Source organism: Leopardus geoffroyi, chromosome C3 (genome assembly GCF_018350155.1).
Source record: "Leopardus geoffroyi isolate Oge1 chromosome C3, O.geoffroyi_Oge1_pat1.0, whole genome shotgun sequence".
Taxonomy (NCBI): Eukaryota; Metazoa; Chordata; class Mammalia; order Carnivora; family Felidae; genus Leopardus; species Leopardus geoffroyi.
The window spans coordinates 24,218,485-24,236,767 of NC_059338.1; the positions used below are offsets into that span (position 1 = coordinate 24,218,485).

The window sequence follows — 18,283 nt, forward strand, 5'->3', positions numbered from 1 at the left end:
CTTCATCATCATTTATCTTCTCAAAGATGTCTGCTAGAGTAGTATTTCCCCTACTCCCACAGACAAAGCAAAATAACTTTTTTTCTATACATTGAATATAAGAAGATACTAAAGACAGACTAGAAAATGAGTTGGCATGAAATCCCATGTAAAGTTAAATACAACTTTAACTTGTACTTTTTTTAACTTCATGAAATAACAAGGTAGCAAGGCCTAGTTTTTACTTGTGTTTATCCCTACTACATTCTGATATGAAATGTCGGCATTTAATAAAAAATTATCCACAGGATAGGACGGAACTTAACACTTGATAGTATAATCTGAAAAATAATAAATGATTGGGTCTTATATGACTATATATGACTATAAATCTATTAGTTGTTTTTATTAGTTATAAATACATAGTTTCATCAGAAAATGTTATGATTTGTTTTGAAAAATAGAAGCTTCCACTATCATCACTTTTATTTCCTTAGAGTTCATCTTTTGTCTTTTAGCTGGATATGTAGTTTTTATCTGTTTCTATATAGCACGCCTGATAATTTTTTTTTCAGCCTCTGCTTTCATCTATTCACTTCATACTCTGAAGGGAGAGGAATTAATCTTTTCCACTTATTTGAGTACCTTTGCCATCTCCCATCATTTCAAAATTGTTCAAATATAATTTTGGTCAGATCAAAATTGAGGGCATACTATGACTAAATGCAATTTACAGATGAGCTATACAGGAAATGTGATTACTATTGATTTCCTGCATAATTTTTTTTGTCAGTAGTAATACTGTATTCCTATAGTTAATAACTATCTTATTTTTATTAACTGCTTAATTATGTATGTACTTAATATATCCTAAGGTCTTTGGCAATTATCTAATCTTTCTGTAAGATACTGAGATATATAAGGTATTCTGTAGATTTCATCTTCCTGAAGAAATCTCTCTGAAACCTTCTGACCCACTCCAGGTTGCTCTTATGCCTAGTGGTCTTTTCACTGCAATCCTGGGGAGGGATTTCCTTAGCCTCATATTTGTTGCCTGGATTCTACAAAATGTCTGGTTTCTTCCATACCATGATTCCTTTCTCAGTGCATTCATTTCTTTTGGTGGGAGTAGTTTCCTTAGAAAGCAGCCATGGGAAGAATGTTTTTGAAGACAATGCTAAAATATGATTTATCCTACCTTTACACAAGTCTGAAAGGTTTGGCTGAATATAGAATTCTAGTTCAGAATTGGAACTAGAGCTAGTTGGAAACATTCCCTCAACATCTTGAAGGCACTGTTCCATTGTCTTTTGGCTTACGGAGTTGCTGTTGAAAAATCCCAAGTATAGTTTGCATGTGACCTACCCCTTACTCTCCTCCTGAATCTTCTTTCCTTTAATATTCTGAAATTTTATGCTGCTGAGTCTTGATGTGAATTCATTTTAATTCATTATAGTGGGCACTTGGTGACCCTTCCGATTTGAAAATTAACACACTTCTATTCTGGGATTATTCTTAAGTTATTACACTGATATTTCTTCAATTTTCCTGCATCTCCTCTGTATGGAAGTCTTATCATTCAGATCTTAGACCTCCTGGACTAGTCCTCTAATTTTATCTTTTCTTTACTGTTTCCATTTTTGAAATTTTGTTCTAGTTTCCTGGTGATTTCTCCAACTTTATGATATGAACTTTTTTACCTCTGGTATTACATTTTCAGTTCCCAAGGTTTTCTTCTTTCCTAATATTCTTTTAAAAATTTAGTTTCCTGTTCATCTTTCATCCTTGCAATATCTTATCTTTCTAATATTACTGATCACTTTTCAATATATAACTTTACTAATAATATATATTTGACATAGATAATTTTCAAATGTAAAATTCAGATATTTTAGTAAATTTACCAAGTTGTAAAACCATCACCATAAGTGAGTTTCAGGATATTTCCAATACCCCAATAAACCCCATCATGTTCATTAACTGGTTCCCCATTTCCTCCACCTCACCCTGCTTTAGGCAATTATTAATCTGCTTCCTGTCTGCATACATTCACTTTTTATGACATTTCATAAACATGAAATCATACTATATGTGGTTTTTTGTGTCTGCCTTAACATATTTTTTAAACATTTATTTATTTTAATGTTTATTTATTTTTGAGAGAGAGAGAGAGAGAGAGCAAGTGAGGAGGGGGGCAGAGAGAGAGGGAGACACAGAATCTGAGGCAGACTCTGGGCTCTGAGCTATCAGCACAGAGCCCGACATGGGGCTCAAACCCACCAACTATGACATCATGACCTGAGCTGAAATCAAGAGTCAGATGCTTAACTGACTGAGCCACCCAGGTATCCCTATCATAATATTTTTGAATTCATCAAAGTAACAGTACATATAAGTAGTTTCTTTTTATTGATAAATAGTATTCTGTTGTATGGATATACATTTTGTTTATCTGTTTACTAGTTGATGGACATTTAGGTTGTTTCCAAATTTTGGCTATTATGAACAATGCTTCCAAGAACATTCGTATGCAAATTGCAAATATTTGCATGGATGTATTTTCATTTGTCTTAGGTAAATACTGAGGAATGCAAGTCTTCATTTTGTGCTTTGAAATTGTCTTCTTCAATGATCTATCCTTCCTACTAATTTTTTTCTTCATGTTTGTTTATTTTGGTGCCTTTGAGTTTCATTCTATTTCTTGACATATGGAATTTTTAGTTGTCTACTCGTATTTAAGAGTAGGGGACTGATAACATTTATTGAAAGCTCCTAGTGAAACATTTTTTATTGAGTTTCATGGTGATCACTGGATCATTGAATATCCCATGTCTACATCTTTAGGCTGTTCATTTGGCTTGGTCAGATTCCCTAGGGAAGACTCTTCTAACCTACTGCTGATGGGGACACTATACAAAATGTACCTTGCACTAAGCTCCCTGAATTTAGTATGTATCACTGCTCTCAACTATGCCTAGTGTCTCCCAGTCCACAGTATCTGTGTCATCTCTCCATTGAAACAATCTTCAATCTTTGCCAGTGTAATACAGCTCTCTGAACTGTCAAGGGGAATGGGGATCTGACAGCTATCCGAAAAGAATACGTTAGACTCTTCAATTCTAATTATTAAATGAAGTTTCTACCTCCTGAAATCTGATGTCTTTCTTCAGTTAAAGTAAGACGACCTTCGTATTGGAGGCAAAGGTAAATCATTTGAATTCTAACGTGACTTTTCTTGAACCATCTGGTATTTGAGAAAGATGGTGGAATCTATGAGTCACTCTTTCGTCTCATCAGAGATGCTAAGGTCTTATTCTTTGTTTTTGTATGGTCAGGAAAAAAAGTTTCCCTCTTCACACAAAATCCAATGTCTTTACTGAGTTATTATTTAATTGATGTCCCTTTAAAAATAAATAAAAGATTAATTTAAAAGATATGCACTTTAGTGGCACTTTGCATCTTACAGAACTATGATTGAAGATAGATACTCTTCTTCATGTTATCTAAAACCTTTTAAATAAGAAAGCTTATATTGTATGTGTTCTTTTAATAACCAATCTTTCTCAAGATTAGTTTTTATCTTTTCATGAATCAGACTATAATTACTATATAATTCAACAGTTCTATTTTTGCCCTACTTGCCAGGAAAGTAAAAGTAGAATTCTGGCTCAACTGTGGCACTAAGTTCATTTTAGATGTAGAATAACATTCATTTCTTGGCCTCTATTAATATATTTTGTTGTCAAAAAATCTTGATGGCTTTATTTTTATCTTTAATTATTTAAGTTGCTTCAATTTTTATACAACAGGCAAAAATATATGTTCCAAAAGATGAGTTGAATTCAATAAAGGAAGACAAGGGGTATCATCTTTATTTAACTCAGTTTCCTTTTATTTCCCCAAGAATATATGTTTTCCATATAAGCTAGAGCTTTGGGGATTTATAAACATTTTAATAAAGTGATCTTTTTTGTGATGGGAAGAATTGACCAAAATGTAGTGTTAAATGCTGCTTCATGGCAATACAAATACTCTATTATCCCTTCCCTACATATAATGTAAACAGAATACAACAAAGTCCCTTAATAATATAAAATGATCTGAATATGAACTTGACCAAGGGCAGAATTTACTACATTCAAATTGACAAAGCCTATATGTAAGATAAGAGCATGATAATTCTCTGTTGAATGTAAATTTCCTTTATATTTACCAAGTTCAAAAAAGAAATGGTTAATTGCTTAGGTGTGAAAGCCCTTGTCTTCTATTAAAGGTTTTTAATCAAATAATAATTTTTTGGATCCAGTATCCTTAAAATTTTAGGATTATCTGGCTAAACTATCTTACAAATAGCAGAGATGGCAACAAAGTTCCTTCTAGCACTCCTGATCTACAGTGAAAGTGCCAGAAAACACCTCAGAAAAACTGAACTATTTCCTGCTGCCCTCAATATTACTTTTTTAAATGTCAAACCACAAATGTTATCAAATAAATAAAAATCTACTCTTTTACTCATAAAGCTCTTTATATATATATATATATATATATATATATATATATATATATATGGATTCACTTATTTTAACACAAACTGGTAAAATGGCTGCATGGATTACTAAAATGCATATAACTGATCTGAGCCTCACAGTTGAGTTAATTTTGCATAAGACCAGAAATAAATATGGCTAACCAAAATTTCAAATACCTTTAAGGTATTTGAGAAGAAAAATATTTCAAGAATATTTCAAGAAAAAATATTTCAAAATATTTATATTAAGTAATTTTATAAATATTGGTAGAATAGTACATTTATCCAAAATTTTTATTTCATAAGAGAATATAATTTAAAAAGTGCATGTTATGGGGCACCTGGTTGGCTCAGTCGGTTAAGCGTCTGACTTTGGCTCAGGTCATTATCTCACAGTTGGTGGGTTCGAGCCCCGCGTCAGGGCTCTGTCCTGACAGCTCAGAGCCTGGAGCCTGTTTCAGATTCTGTGTCTCCCTCTCTCTCTGCCCCTACCCTGTTCACGCTCTGTCTCTGTCTCAAGAATAAACATTAAAAAAAAATTTTTTAAGTGCATGTTTTACCAAGGATTTAAAAATTATTTAGAACAACATTATGGGGCCAGATCAGTGTGAATGTTTTCAGCTGTATGAGGCCATCAGAAATTTTGTTCTATATTAACAGATTCTATTTTGCTTTTAAAATGACTTGGGGCGCCTGGGTGGCGCAGTCGGTTAAGCGTCCGACTTCAGCCAGGTCACGATCTCGCGGTCCGTGAGTTCGAGCCCCGCGTCGGGCTCTGGGCTGATGGCTCAGAGCCTGGAGCCTGTTTCCGATTCTGTGTCTCCCTCTCTCTCTGCCCCTCCCCCGTTCATGCTCTGTCTCTCTCTGTCCCAAAAATAAATAAACGTTGGGAAAAAAAAAATTAAAAAAAAATAAATAAATAAAATAAAATGACTGAGCTTTCCTCTGGGAAGGTCTGGTACTACTCCTGGAGGGTTTTATCTTGGCTTCAGAGTAGTCTTTAATCTAGAGTTTGAAAAATGTGAGTTTCAATGCTTACTAACTTCAATTTACTTCCTTCCAAATGTGTGTATATGAAATGAGCAGTATATTAGAAAGCTAGATTGCTTGCCCTGAGAAGCTCTCTTATGTGTTAGAAGGTTACTTAAAATTAATTTGCTACCTGACCATCTAGACATGTAAAATCTTAGATCCACAAAAGGCATTCAGAACCCAAAGTTCATAAACTCTAGAATAGCCCCTTAGCCAACAATGTTTTGCGAAATTCTGACATAGTTTACTTAAACAAATATTTAAGTTTTTGCCTCTGAGATGACACTGGACAAAGAATGTCCAGAAAGCATTCTTTGTCACTTTCTATGACATATTTTTTTTAGAAATCCATTTCCAAAATTAGAAATGGCTATATTTAATCAGGTTAATCATTAAAATGGAATATTTTGGTATTTCCAAACCTCAGATGTAGTAAGTTTCTGGGACTCAGTCCTGTAGATCCCAATGGGAACATCTCCAGTAGAAGAGCACAACTTCTGGTAAAGTCTGGCATAAGTTCTGATCCATAGGTCATCCTCAGTGATTTTCATCTATAAGATATACGAATCATTTACATATTACATTAAAAAAATAAAAATACAGTGGTTGTTTTTTCACTTTTTAAACGTAGAATTCATTAAAACTTTGAAATCTCAAAGTGACATTCATAAGTGCTTATCCATGTATTGAACTTAGTCATAGCATTTCACTTCAGCTTATCCCTGGGGTTCCTCAAACTTCAGAAGACCAACCACTCAATTTGTGGCAGCAGGACATTATATTAGTTCAATAGAGTAGACAGTAGTCACATTGTATCAGTTCAATATCGGTAGACAGTAGTCACTGTTAGTTCACCGGGAGATGTTACAAAATGTGTAGACTTTGTGAATGTTGCAATGATTACGGGCTGCTACTAAAGTTTAGCAGGCACGGTCTGCCAATGTTACAGATGCTACAAGTGCAAAACACACTCCAGCACAAAAAGAAACTGTCCATCCAAAGTCCTAATAACTCTCATAATGAGAAAAAGGTGTAGCAGAATGAGTACGGGGCTCCCAGACAGAAGGGAGAACTTAAGGGAGTCCCTTAAGTTCTTAAGGGACTAATTAAGTACTAGTCATTCTTCACTTATCAAAAATCTTAATAGTTGGCCAGTCACTTCACTGAATACGCCTGGATATAGTGTACTCATTTTTAAAACTAAGGGGTTAAACGTCATGTCAGAAACTGTCTCAAATGCCAGCTAGAAAAAAAAGACACTGGTTCTGAATTTTGTATAGAATTGCTATTTTCATGATTGTTAACTTAAAATAATGTTTCCCCAAAAATTTTTTAAAGAATTAAAAAAAAAAACTATGATGATATTCTTTGAGCACATATTAGAGGGAAAAAGTGACATATATGAGTTAGCCAAACTATACCACAGATGGATTTCAGAAACATCTCTTAGAACAATCTTCTATTCCAGCGAATATTAACTTACAGAGCAAAGAAACCCTGATCCTGGTGTAGTATCCAATCCCAACAGAAGTCTGGTGATAGAAATCATATAATCCTTTACAAATGACTGCAATACAAACAAAATATGTATTTATTATGTGTATGAAATGTACAGAATAGCTCAGTGAGAACATCTTACCATTAACCAGTAAAAGGTCACTTCCCATAACACATCATTAAGCTCCCACAAAAAAGGAAATAAAAATCTATCCTGTCAGTGTCTTAAATACACAGGTACAGTTAAGATGTCCATAAGGAAATATGGGGAATGATTGTTTTATAGAGTATCCTGATATGCTTAAACTTTATGTATGCTATCAGTCATGATAAAAGTGTTTTTAGATTTTTAATACCAAAAAACTATGAGTTAAAAAAAAATAGAGAATATTAAAAAAAAAAAAAAAAACCCTGAAAACTAAAATTTGCAAGGGGATATTCCAAAGGGTTTCTTTGGGACTAAGCTCCTTGCTAATAGAATAAATTTCTAATATTTCAGTAGGTCTAATTATTAATGATTAATATTTTAGCATTAAATATCATCATCAAACTATTTGATGTGGTAGCATATATTTTGATATGTTGCTAGAATACTACTCAACAGAGCTTTAAGTTAACAATGCTTCCAACTTCTTCAATTTATTCTTAGCTCTGAGTGAAAAGAAAAACTTTCAACCAACACTAGTACATTTTCACCATGCCATGTAATTATTTCATAAACTATATAAAATGACTGTCTTGAATTTGATCTTCAAGTGTTAAAAAAAATGAAAAGATTAAATAATTGTCTCGTTATTTTGCATAGCAAAGACTTTTTTTTAAAGGTATAATACCTTTTAAATACATTTACTAGACTACTTTGTCCAGTACTTTTTACCAACAGCAAGCATCAGAAAACTAAACCCTCCCACTTAAACGAGCACATAAGGAAACACATCCATTCCCTTATCTCAGGCCAAAGAAATGGCAGTTTGGTTTTAAGGTGTGTTAGTCTTCTTGTAGTTATCAAGAGCAGTGGTGACAAGCACTGTCCAACTTCACTCGTAACTCAGTGTGTGTGCTAAAGAGGACTTTTAAAACACATTCTCTAGAACAAACGGAGGGTTGTTGAGGGGGTGGGCGAGAGGGGAAAGTGGGTGATGGGCATGGAGGAGGGCACTTGTTGGGATGAGCACTGGGTGTTGTATGGAAACCAATTTGACAATAAATTATATTTAAAAAATTTTTTTAATGTTTTTATTTATTTTTGAGACAGAGAGAGACTGAGCATGAGCAGGGGAGGGGCAGAGAGAGAGAGGGGGACACAGAATCTGCAGCAAGCTCCAGGCTCCGAGCTGTCAGCACAGAACCCAATGCGGGGCGCGAACTCACAGACTGTGAGATCATGACCTGAGCTGAAGTCGGATGCCCAACCGACTGAGCCACCCAGGCATCCCAACAATAAATTATATTAAAAAAAAATAAAATAAATACATTCTCAACTACTTAAAACTATTTTCCAAAGTGAAAAATTGAAAGCGCTCATGGAAAAGAAAGTAAACTGAGGATTTGGCAAATAACCATTATAAATTATTTTTTTAATGTTTATTTATTATTGAGAGGCAGAGAGAGAGACAGAGCATGAGCGGGGGAGGGGCAGAGAGAGAGGGAGACACAGAATCCGAAGCAGGTTCCAGGCTCTGAGCTGTCAGCACAGAGCCTGACACGGGGCTTGAACTCACAAACCGTGAGATCATGACCTGGGCTGAAGTCGGACACTCAACCGACTGAGCCACCCAGGCGCCCCCATTATAAATTATTTTTGAGTCAGATGTGGTAATACAGCTAATTTGTTCACTGTGTTTGTCACTGAAGTATTCCTTATACAGAGATCGTTTGTCCTGTAACGTCATCAGGTCAAAGACAAGAGGTAGGAATGAGCCAAAAAGACAGGGACAGTCCCACCTGATATCACAAAATCCATGCATTCAATCTCATACAATTCAATCACAGAAGAATCTTTTTCAGTTTCCTTTAGTATCTATTTAATTTTATTTTCGATAATACTTTTTTCTCCCCCACCCCTCCCTGACTCCTCCGCAGATAATACTTATTTTTTTAAGTAGTCTTCACACACAGCACAGAGCCCAACATGAGGCTGGAACTCATGATGCTGAGATCAAGACCTGAGTTGAGACCAAGAGTTGGACGCTTAACAGACTGAGCCACCCAGGAGCCCCATCAGTACTTATTTTTTAATCATTTGTTTTCCAGGTCCACAAAGAGAAAAATTAAGAAAACTATTAAAAATGTACAAGTGATCTGTGTTTCAAGTGGGAAGGAGAAAAAGGATGACTGAGAAGATATTAATAAAGAGAAACAACCTTCTGGTAAGTTAAAAAAAAAAAGTACCACAAGAAACTCAAACACTATACAAATATGGACTCATTTACCACAGGGATGAGGTTGTGAGTAATGAAATGAGATGTGCATGGTCTGAAGATGTGGGTTCACACTAACCATGGGATAATTTATCTTTCTGAGCCCTTGTGTCTCCTCTATTGTGATTGATAACACTCCCTATATCATAGTTTTCTTTGAGGAAGCAAATTATATTATGTCTAGAATAGAATTACACTAATAGTAAATCACTGTACAATTCTAGTCATTAATAATAGTTCTTAAATACATAATATAAACATTTATCCTCAAGAGGATGGGTTCAAATCATTAACCAAAAAAATTAGATGGCATTTAGTATATATCTTAAGAATACACTCATGCTTGTTATATAATTTTAGAAATTTACTTATAATTTCTAATATCTTTTTTAACCCATAAATGACTACTCTTTACCTATCTGAAAAATGAAACATAACATATCTTGTCTGATGTCAGGCAATGCTAGACAGTTACTACTTTGAAAATTATTGTTCTAGTTCACGCTTTTGGCGCTAGCTTCAGAAAACACCAACTTCCTACATTTGTATTTATAACAACAAAAAAATAAGGTATAAATGAAGAGAAAGAAATAACCACTGTTTTCCACTTCTATAGAACAGTCTCCCTTCTATTTACCCCATATATTAGCCTTTCTAGTGAGATTTTATTGAAACATAAGATACCAGGGCTAAGAAATCTGAAAAACATTGGTACATAAGGACATCCACCATTTGACTGCTAGTGACATACAATCTTCAGTTTCAGGATTGCTCTTCAATCCCCTAAGAGATCAGAAGTGTATGTGTGGGAATGGTGTGTGGGGGTGGAGGTCCCCCTCTTGGAGTGCCCAGATAATGTGTGTGGAAACTTCAGGGTGAACAGGAGTGTTTATTCTCTTCTGTTGCATTTGTTCCTGGACTCATCTGGCATAAGCAGATGGTTTGTGACATTGCTAGAGGCATATTCAGGGGCATAATTAGCCCGAAGGCCAGCTCTAACTATCTTCAGATTAGTTTATTCAGTCAAGCATTGCAGAAGAGGGTACATAAAATACATAATCAAAAAGAAAATAGCACAACAAAATGTTTGAATACGTAATTTGAGATTAAAGCTATCAAGTAATTTAAAGCTCCATGAATACCTTTTTTCTCTTAATAGAAACATTTATAAATTGTCTGATTACTGGAGTCAGAGAATATGAAATGTTACTGCTGTTCAGTTTCTGATAGCCTTAAAAAAAGATTAAAATATATTGGTGCAAAATAACATCTCTAAATATCTTAGCTATGATCAAATGACAACATTAACTTTGGCGTTCAAGAACAAACTAAATGTGTTTTAGATGCTGCAAAATCTTTTCAATATATTTTCTAAGGTATGCAATAATTAATGGATATTTAAAACATCCTTGGTTTATCAGTTTGTTGACATCAATTTGGTGTCTTATTTCCAAAAAATGTGCATTATGAAGAAGGGTGTCTTTTCTTTACTGTAATCATTTTTTTCTTAGCTTCTTTTTTTTAGTGTGGTAATATGCTGAGAGTAATAGGCAAAATGTATTAAAATGTCACAGTAAACACTGTAGGACACTGATGCTAAAGAATGACTAAAAATTATTTCATAGATTATTCTGAAAAATAGTGTTTTTCTTACAAAATATTTCACAGGCACATTTGTCATGAACCACACAAAATAAAACACTGAATTACTTCCAAAGCCAATCTTAAGGTAACAGCTGCATGAGAAACACTAGAGAGATTATTCATTTAATAAAATCTAAGTGAGATTAGGATAAATACGGTAGAGAGAAAAGAAGAAAACACCACATACCTGATACAGAAGTGTGTCCAACATACTGATGCTGAACACCCTCCCAGCAGCAAAAGGAAGTCGAAACATAAAGGCCAAATTAGAACCTTTCTCTCGTTCTTTCTGTTCAGAAATTTGAAATGGAAAAATTTGTGAGGATTCTATATTTTACGTTTTTCTGCTTATGTTTTCCTGATATATGTGAAGAAGATATTTTCATTAAACGGTTGGTGGCTACACATGTACATGACTTCACACATTGTGGTAAGTGTATATAACTGCATTTTTAATACGTCCCTTTATTTTTCATGACCAAGTTTTCTTCACCAGTTAAAGTACCCAATAATTAAGGAAGGTTAATCCTCTCATATATTAAACATGTATTTACTCTTTCAAATTTTTATTTAAATTCCAGTTAGTTAACATACAGTGTAATATTGGTTTCAGGTGCAGAATTTAGTGATTCAACACTTACTTAGACACTGGGTGCTCATCACAAGTGCCCTCCTTAGTCTCCATCACCTGTTTCACCCATCCCCCACCCACCTGTCCTCTGGTAACCACCAGTTTGTTCTCTAGGTTAAAAATAGTTACTCTTCATATATATTTCTGCAAAAGACTTGAGGTAATATAATAAAAAGAACAAACACAATAAAGGACTTAATAAAATGTAAAAAAAATAAATCCTAAAACCACATAAAGTATCATAACACCTGGAAGCTTTGCTTTTGGATACTCTCCTATGTGAGGACACAAAAATAGGCAGGTAGGAGCCACCACATCCAGGGGTTTCCAACTTTCTGTCATCTGAGTTTTCATTTCTCTAAATACCTTTAAGTTGTGCCCAGCCACACCAAACTGCAGCTAAGTTCTTTAAATGCCAAAAAGGAGAAGAAGAAGAAGAAGAAGAAGAAGAAGAAGAAGAAGAAGAAGAAAAAGAAAGAAAGAAAGAAAGAAAGAAAGAAAGAAAAAAAGAAAGAAAGAAAGAAAGAAAAAAAGAAAAAAGAAACTATGTGTGTGTGTATTATGTGTGTGTGTGTATCACAGTGTATGGGAGTTTCTTTTGAAAATTTTTGTTGCAATTAACTTCCCTTAATAAATGAAGACATGAGAGCAAATGCTTGTGTAAGATTGTAAGGGGCTTCTTAAGAACAGAAGTTGGGGCGCCTGGGTGGCTCAGTCGGTTGAGCATCCGACTTCAGCTCAGGTCATGATCTCGCGGTCCGTGAGTTCGAGCCCCGCATCGGGCTCTGGGCTGATGGCTCAGAGCCTGGAGCCTGCTTCTGATTCTGTGTCTCCCTCTCTCTGCCCCTCCCCCCTTCATGCTCTGTCTCTCTCTGTCTCAAAAATAAATAAACGTTAAAAAAAATTAAAAAAAAAAAAGAACGGAAGTTAATCTTTTACTTAGCCAACAGTAATCTCAAAAATGCTGGTTTCATTTGTTGCCACCTTTCCTTGGAAAAGATAGATACAGCTAAGCAAATAAAAAACTCGTATCTTAGCTATGATCAAATGACAACGTTAACTTTGGTGTTTAAGGCAAAGGAAGTAAGCTCCCATTTCCAAAGTAGCAAATCTGGAGGAAGGGAAGGAGAGCCTCCCATACCCCGATTTGAAGACTGTGTGCAAAAGACTACTGCTCAAAGAATGAAAGAGGACTACTGCCCTTGCTTATTGTGAAGGCATGAGGGTGATCTGACCCCTGGGCTTCCCCTGGACAAACAAATGAGGTCTGTCCAAGAGGACAGATGAGGCTCTTGGACAGATGAGACCCTTCCAAGTAGTGACACGAGTTATTACACCACATCCATCCCATCCATCTGGTTGAGAAGACTGTCTAGACTATAAGAATATCCTCACTTGAGATTGTAGGGAGAGGGCAAAAGGAAAAATAAACAAGTGATGCCCCAATTTTTGTCTGTGTCCATTACATCCTAGTATATTCTCTAATTTAGGAGGCAAGGTGTCGAGAACGCCTTAGTTTGAACAGTACGTGTAGGTGGTTTGGAGATGACTTCTCAGTTCTTCCCAGCATGGATATTGATGAGTCAGATTGGCTGTCTGGTGAGATATGAAAATTCCTTCCCCAGATTAAGATTCTACCTCACAGTGGATAATATTCTCATCTTAGAGAATTCACTGTTCTTAATGTCAGCTCTGAAAATCCTCCTCATTCTCTAAATGGTTATTATGCTTTACACACACAGAAAACACTTTCTTATCGAGGGATGCTGCCCTTCTGTGTATGTGAACAATTCTGCATTTGTGATTTACTCTCTTTTTTAGTATTAACTTCCCTTATAGTGGAGAAAAAACACTGAAGATCCTATAATAAAATTTTTGAGTCCTACTAATTTTTAAGTTACATAAAAAAGTAAGAGCTCAAGTAACTCATTCCATCTTGATGAGAATACATTCCACAATTTCTTTCCTCTAGACAAAGAAGAAGTTGGATTAATTTCTTAAACCTCCCTTTTATAAATGCCATTTTATACATGGGGGAAAAATTATACATGACTAACACTTAGTCTTACCATCCACTCCAGTGTCATTCTTTTTTTTTTTTTAATTTTTTTTAATGTTTATTTATTTTTTTGAGAAAGAGAGAGACAGAGTGTGAGCGGGGGAGAGGCAGAGAGAGAGAGAGAGGGAGACACAGAACCCAAAGCAGGCTCCAGTCTCTGAGCTGTCAGCACAGAGCCCAATGCGGGGCTGGAACTCACAAGCTGTAGATCATGACCTGAGCCGCAGTCAGATGCTTAACTGACTGAGCCACCCAGGCGCCCCTCCAGCATGATTCTTGGGACAGTATTATTTATCTACGCCTCTGTCTCTCAAAAACAACACATACACTAGCAGTTATACATTGGCAGTGCACAGTTCAACTGAAACTGCAGGAGTGTCATTTGGCCTGCGTGAATTTACTGAGGCTGACTAAGTTCCAACACTTAACCTAAGAGTCTAAATTTCTGATTCCTTTTACATTTGGAAAATCTGATATCATAGGTCATGTCAACAACTGGCCATAATTGAAAGCATCTGCTTCCTTTTAGATTCATTCTTTCTTACATATGATTCACTTGATTCATCTGTATCACCTGGTTGTACGGTCAGGCTCTTGGTTTCCACTTTGGAAGATAAGATACGTAGTTGGAAATGAGTCAAGAGATCTGTTAGCTCTTATCTTGTTTAAACAGTAACTTATATCAGAAATAATATAGTAAACTAAAAACACATTTACAATGTGTGTTAAATTAAGGGGGGAAAAAAGGAAAAAAAAAAAGCTTTGACTATTCCCATGGCTTCGGAAAAAACAAAGCAGTGCAATCAAGAAACACTTATCCATTAACTGTTATGTATCAGGCACTGAACTGGGTTGATAGGATGCAAAGATGATTAACAGAAGATTCCAATTTTGCAGGTATTCATAGTTTTGCTTAACAGACAGACTTAAAATCAAGTATTTACAAAGCCATGTGATGTGAGCCTGTAGAAGTCTAAGTATCAAAGAAGCCTCACGAGGATGCAGATGGTGTCGTAGATGAAGTGACGTCAGAGTAGAGCCTTAAAAGGCAAGTTTGCCAAACAAACAGGAAGCAATTATGCATTCCATGTGCATGATCTTATTCTGCTTTTTTACAGAATAAGAGATCTAAACTATTTACAGTTTCATTAGCTTTGGTTTTGAGAAAAGCAACAACTATTCCTTCTTGTGCTTTTATAAACTATAAAATAAACTACCTGTATGTACTTTTCAAAAATAAAGGTAAGTTCAGTACCATTTAATGTTGTTCAAAAGTTATAGTTCATAAAACACAAGTATCCTTTTAAAAATTGGTAAAATAAGGTAAATCAACAATAATTCCCATGACAAGGGAAGGTCTGAAAAACAAAACAGCATGTGACATGCAGATATCTCACTGAAAAGAGATCAAGAATTAGAACCAAATAAAATGTCTGCAGAAGCAGCTGATAGTTCTTGCTGGGGGAAATTTTGGAACAGGAAAGGTTAGAAAATACCACTGACACAATAATTACAGGAGAAATTCCACTCTGACTAGGTTATCAGCATAGACATGATGTTTTGAAGGATACCTGAAGAAAGACTTTGCCCAGGAGTACCTGGGTGGCTTAGTCAGTTAAGCGTCTGACACTTGATTTTGGCCCAGGTCATCATCTCACATTTTATGAGATCGAGGCCTGCATTGAGCCCGGCACTGACAGCACAGAGCCTGCTTGGGATTCTCTCTCTCCTCTCTCTCTGCTTCTCACCCCATTTGTGCTGTCTCTCAAAAATAAATAAACATTAAAAAGGTATTAATAATTATCCACATAAATAACATTTTATCACTCCTCCAGAGTGGATCAGGTAATGCTTTTCTACATTCAAAAGAAATAGAAACTAATACCAATATTTTCTTCAAATTCTTTGTGGACCAGTAAGGGAAAAGGTAAATATTTGCTTAAAAACAGGATAAAAATCTTTCCTAATGAATCAAATCTCATGTAGGCAGCTAACACCAAACTTGCATTCAGCCATTCTAGTACTTTGATTATGAACAAAAAGTAGTCCAATTATTTGCACACACAAAAAAAGTAAGGCCATGTGTTTTGTCTGTTCCTATATATCTATCTGTTCCTCCCGTCACATTACAAATTCCAAGTATTTATTCTATTGGAAACCTCTAGCATTTAGTAAGGTATTTGGCTCATAATTGGTGCTTAGTAAATATTTACTGGCTTCAGTTTAAAGTGAGAACATGAAAAATTTGCCTTCTTGCTTTTACACAGTTGATATGTTGAACAAATAATTCTGATAGTCTTCACTTATTTCTCCCAGAAGCTATCTCCAATTTTTATCATTTTGCTCTATCACTGACTACAAAATGATATGATTTGCAGACATGACTCTTTGCAGTCTGACACCAGTTCTGTGACACCAACTGGATGTCCTACAATTCAATTCAATTATGACACTACCCAGAGTTGACTCAGACCCCAGAGGTTAAGGGGCCTCAGTCCCACAAGACTACCCCCAGCCACAAGTCCTATGTGTCTCCAAGGCAACTGTACTTCTGTCCAGACTGCTATAAATTTGGGGCTTTCCACAGTCCCCTCAGTTTTGATAATTTGCTAGAATGCTCACAGAACTGATGAAAATGCTATATTTAATAATTATCATTTGATTATAAAGAATGAAAATGAATGGTGGATAAAAAAAGGACACAGGGCAAATCTGGAAGGATCGTGAGCATAGCAGCTTCTGTCCCGATGAAGTCAGGACATGCTGCTTTCTTGGTACATCAATATGTTGACCTACCAGGAAGCTCTCGAATCCTCGTTTTTCAGAGTTTTTATCAGTTTCATTATGTAGACACGATTAATTAAGTCATTAGTCATGTGATTAAACTCAATGTCCAGCCCCTCTTCTGCCCCTGGAGGTTTGGAAGGTGATGAAGATATTGAAAGTTTCAATATTCTAATCATGAGGTTGCTTTTTCTGGTTCTCATGCTGAAGCTATCTCCTCTATGAGTTGCCTCCTTAGCATAAAATCAGGTATGGTTGAAAGATATGAACAACAAAAGACACTCCTAAATTCCAAGATTTTTTTGAAGCTCTGCATTAGGAACCAGGGACAAAGACCAAATGTATATATATATATATATATACATATACATATATATATGTGTGTATATATATATATATATATATATATATAGTTATTATTATACCACACTATTAAACTCATATTTTCATTACTTTGCCTCTTACATTAGTGTGCAATTACCATATGATTGCTCAAGTGTAATTATGATCATTATTGAGGAATGGTGATAGTTCCAAAGCCATTTTAAAGGAAGCAGTTTTAAAGCAAATTGTGTCATCTGCATGAATAAAAGGCTTTTTTTATGAAATGCATCAAAACAAGAGAGATGAAATAAGTCTTCAGAGGGAAATGAGATAGAAATTTCTCTTTTCCATATTGCTATCCTCTTCTTCTTTGTTTCCTTATTATCTGTCACATTTTTCATCTCTGCTTAGCTCCAATACTGTGTTTCTGATGCCTGTTACACTTACTTTGTTAGGAGAAGTCTCAATGACCCAACATGACCAATGTCCAAATGTGGGAAGTAATATTGGGAAAACACTGGCAGTAATGGGAATATCCAAGACAAAAAGAATATTGTAAAGCAAAACAACTCAGGAACAAAAGTGGATAACAACAAAAGAAAGATCAGATGATGGGAAAATGCCAACTAAAGCACTAATGTTCAGAAAATGTCTTGATTATATACATTTGAAAAAAAATCAGTGTGATATATTGCATGTGACAGAGAATGTTGACTGTCCACAAAAATCTTTTTGCCCAATTCTTCTTAGGCACATGACTGAACTACATTTCCCAGTCTCCCTTGAAGTGGACACATGTGGACACACGATTGAGTTCTAGTCAATGGCATATGGGTGGAAGTATTTGCCATTCCCAGTCCTGGCTCATAACAACTTCTATCTGTTTAATATTGGTGTATATATACTATTATTTGCTTGCTGTCTTTCGTTGGGCATTACAAGGACAGTAGTAGTTCAGGCAAGAATTAGTTTCAAGTAGAGACTAAAAATAAACAGGTAGCTGAGAGATTAGGAGCCTCCAATATTTAAAAATTGTGTGCTTCTAAATGCCAACAGCACAGGAGAGAAAACTGAAACAAGGCATTGAACAACAAAGTCGAACCCAACACTATTGTCTCAATAACCTCAAGGTAGCTTCCAAGGAGATAGAGAGATGCATGGATTGAGGAGACGAAGAAATAAAAACTCAAAAATTATATTTTAAGAAGGAATTTTGAGGACAGTCTGGCCATAAAAATTTATGGAAGTATACCAGAAGTTTATCAAGTTTTTGAGAGAAATTAGCAGACTAGTCTGAAAAATCTTTAGACTTTAAATGTCTTGGGAAAAAAGTGCTTTCATAAGCTTAAAGATCTTTAGATTTTTTTCAAATTTGCATAAGCAAT

At 35.2% G+C, this 18,283-nt stretch overlaps 1 protein-coding gene across 12 annotated transcripts in view; it reads right to left on the minus strand.

Annotated features, from left to right (window-relative positions):
- The window catches only part of KCNT2 (potassium sodium-activated channel subfamily T member 2), a 363,773-nt gene that overhangs the window by 47,555 nt on the left and 297,935 nt on the right, over positions 1–18,283 (minus strand). For all 12 annotated transcript variants that reach the window (XR_006706948.1, XR_006706947.1, XM_045456156.1 and 9 more), the window contains 3 exons: positions 11,288–11,389; positions 7,023–7,106; positions 5,962–6,090 (listed from right to left, as the gene is read on the minus strand). Coding sequence is in view for 10 of the 12 variants with exons in the window: in XM_045456156.1 (XP_045312112.1) it covers positions 5,962–6,090; positions 7,023–7,106; positions 11,288–11,389 (315 nt within the window). In the remaining 2 variants the exon portion in view is untranslated. The remainder of the gene's footprint in view (positions 1–5,961; positions 6,091–7,022; positions 7,107–11,287; positions 11,390–18,283) is intronic.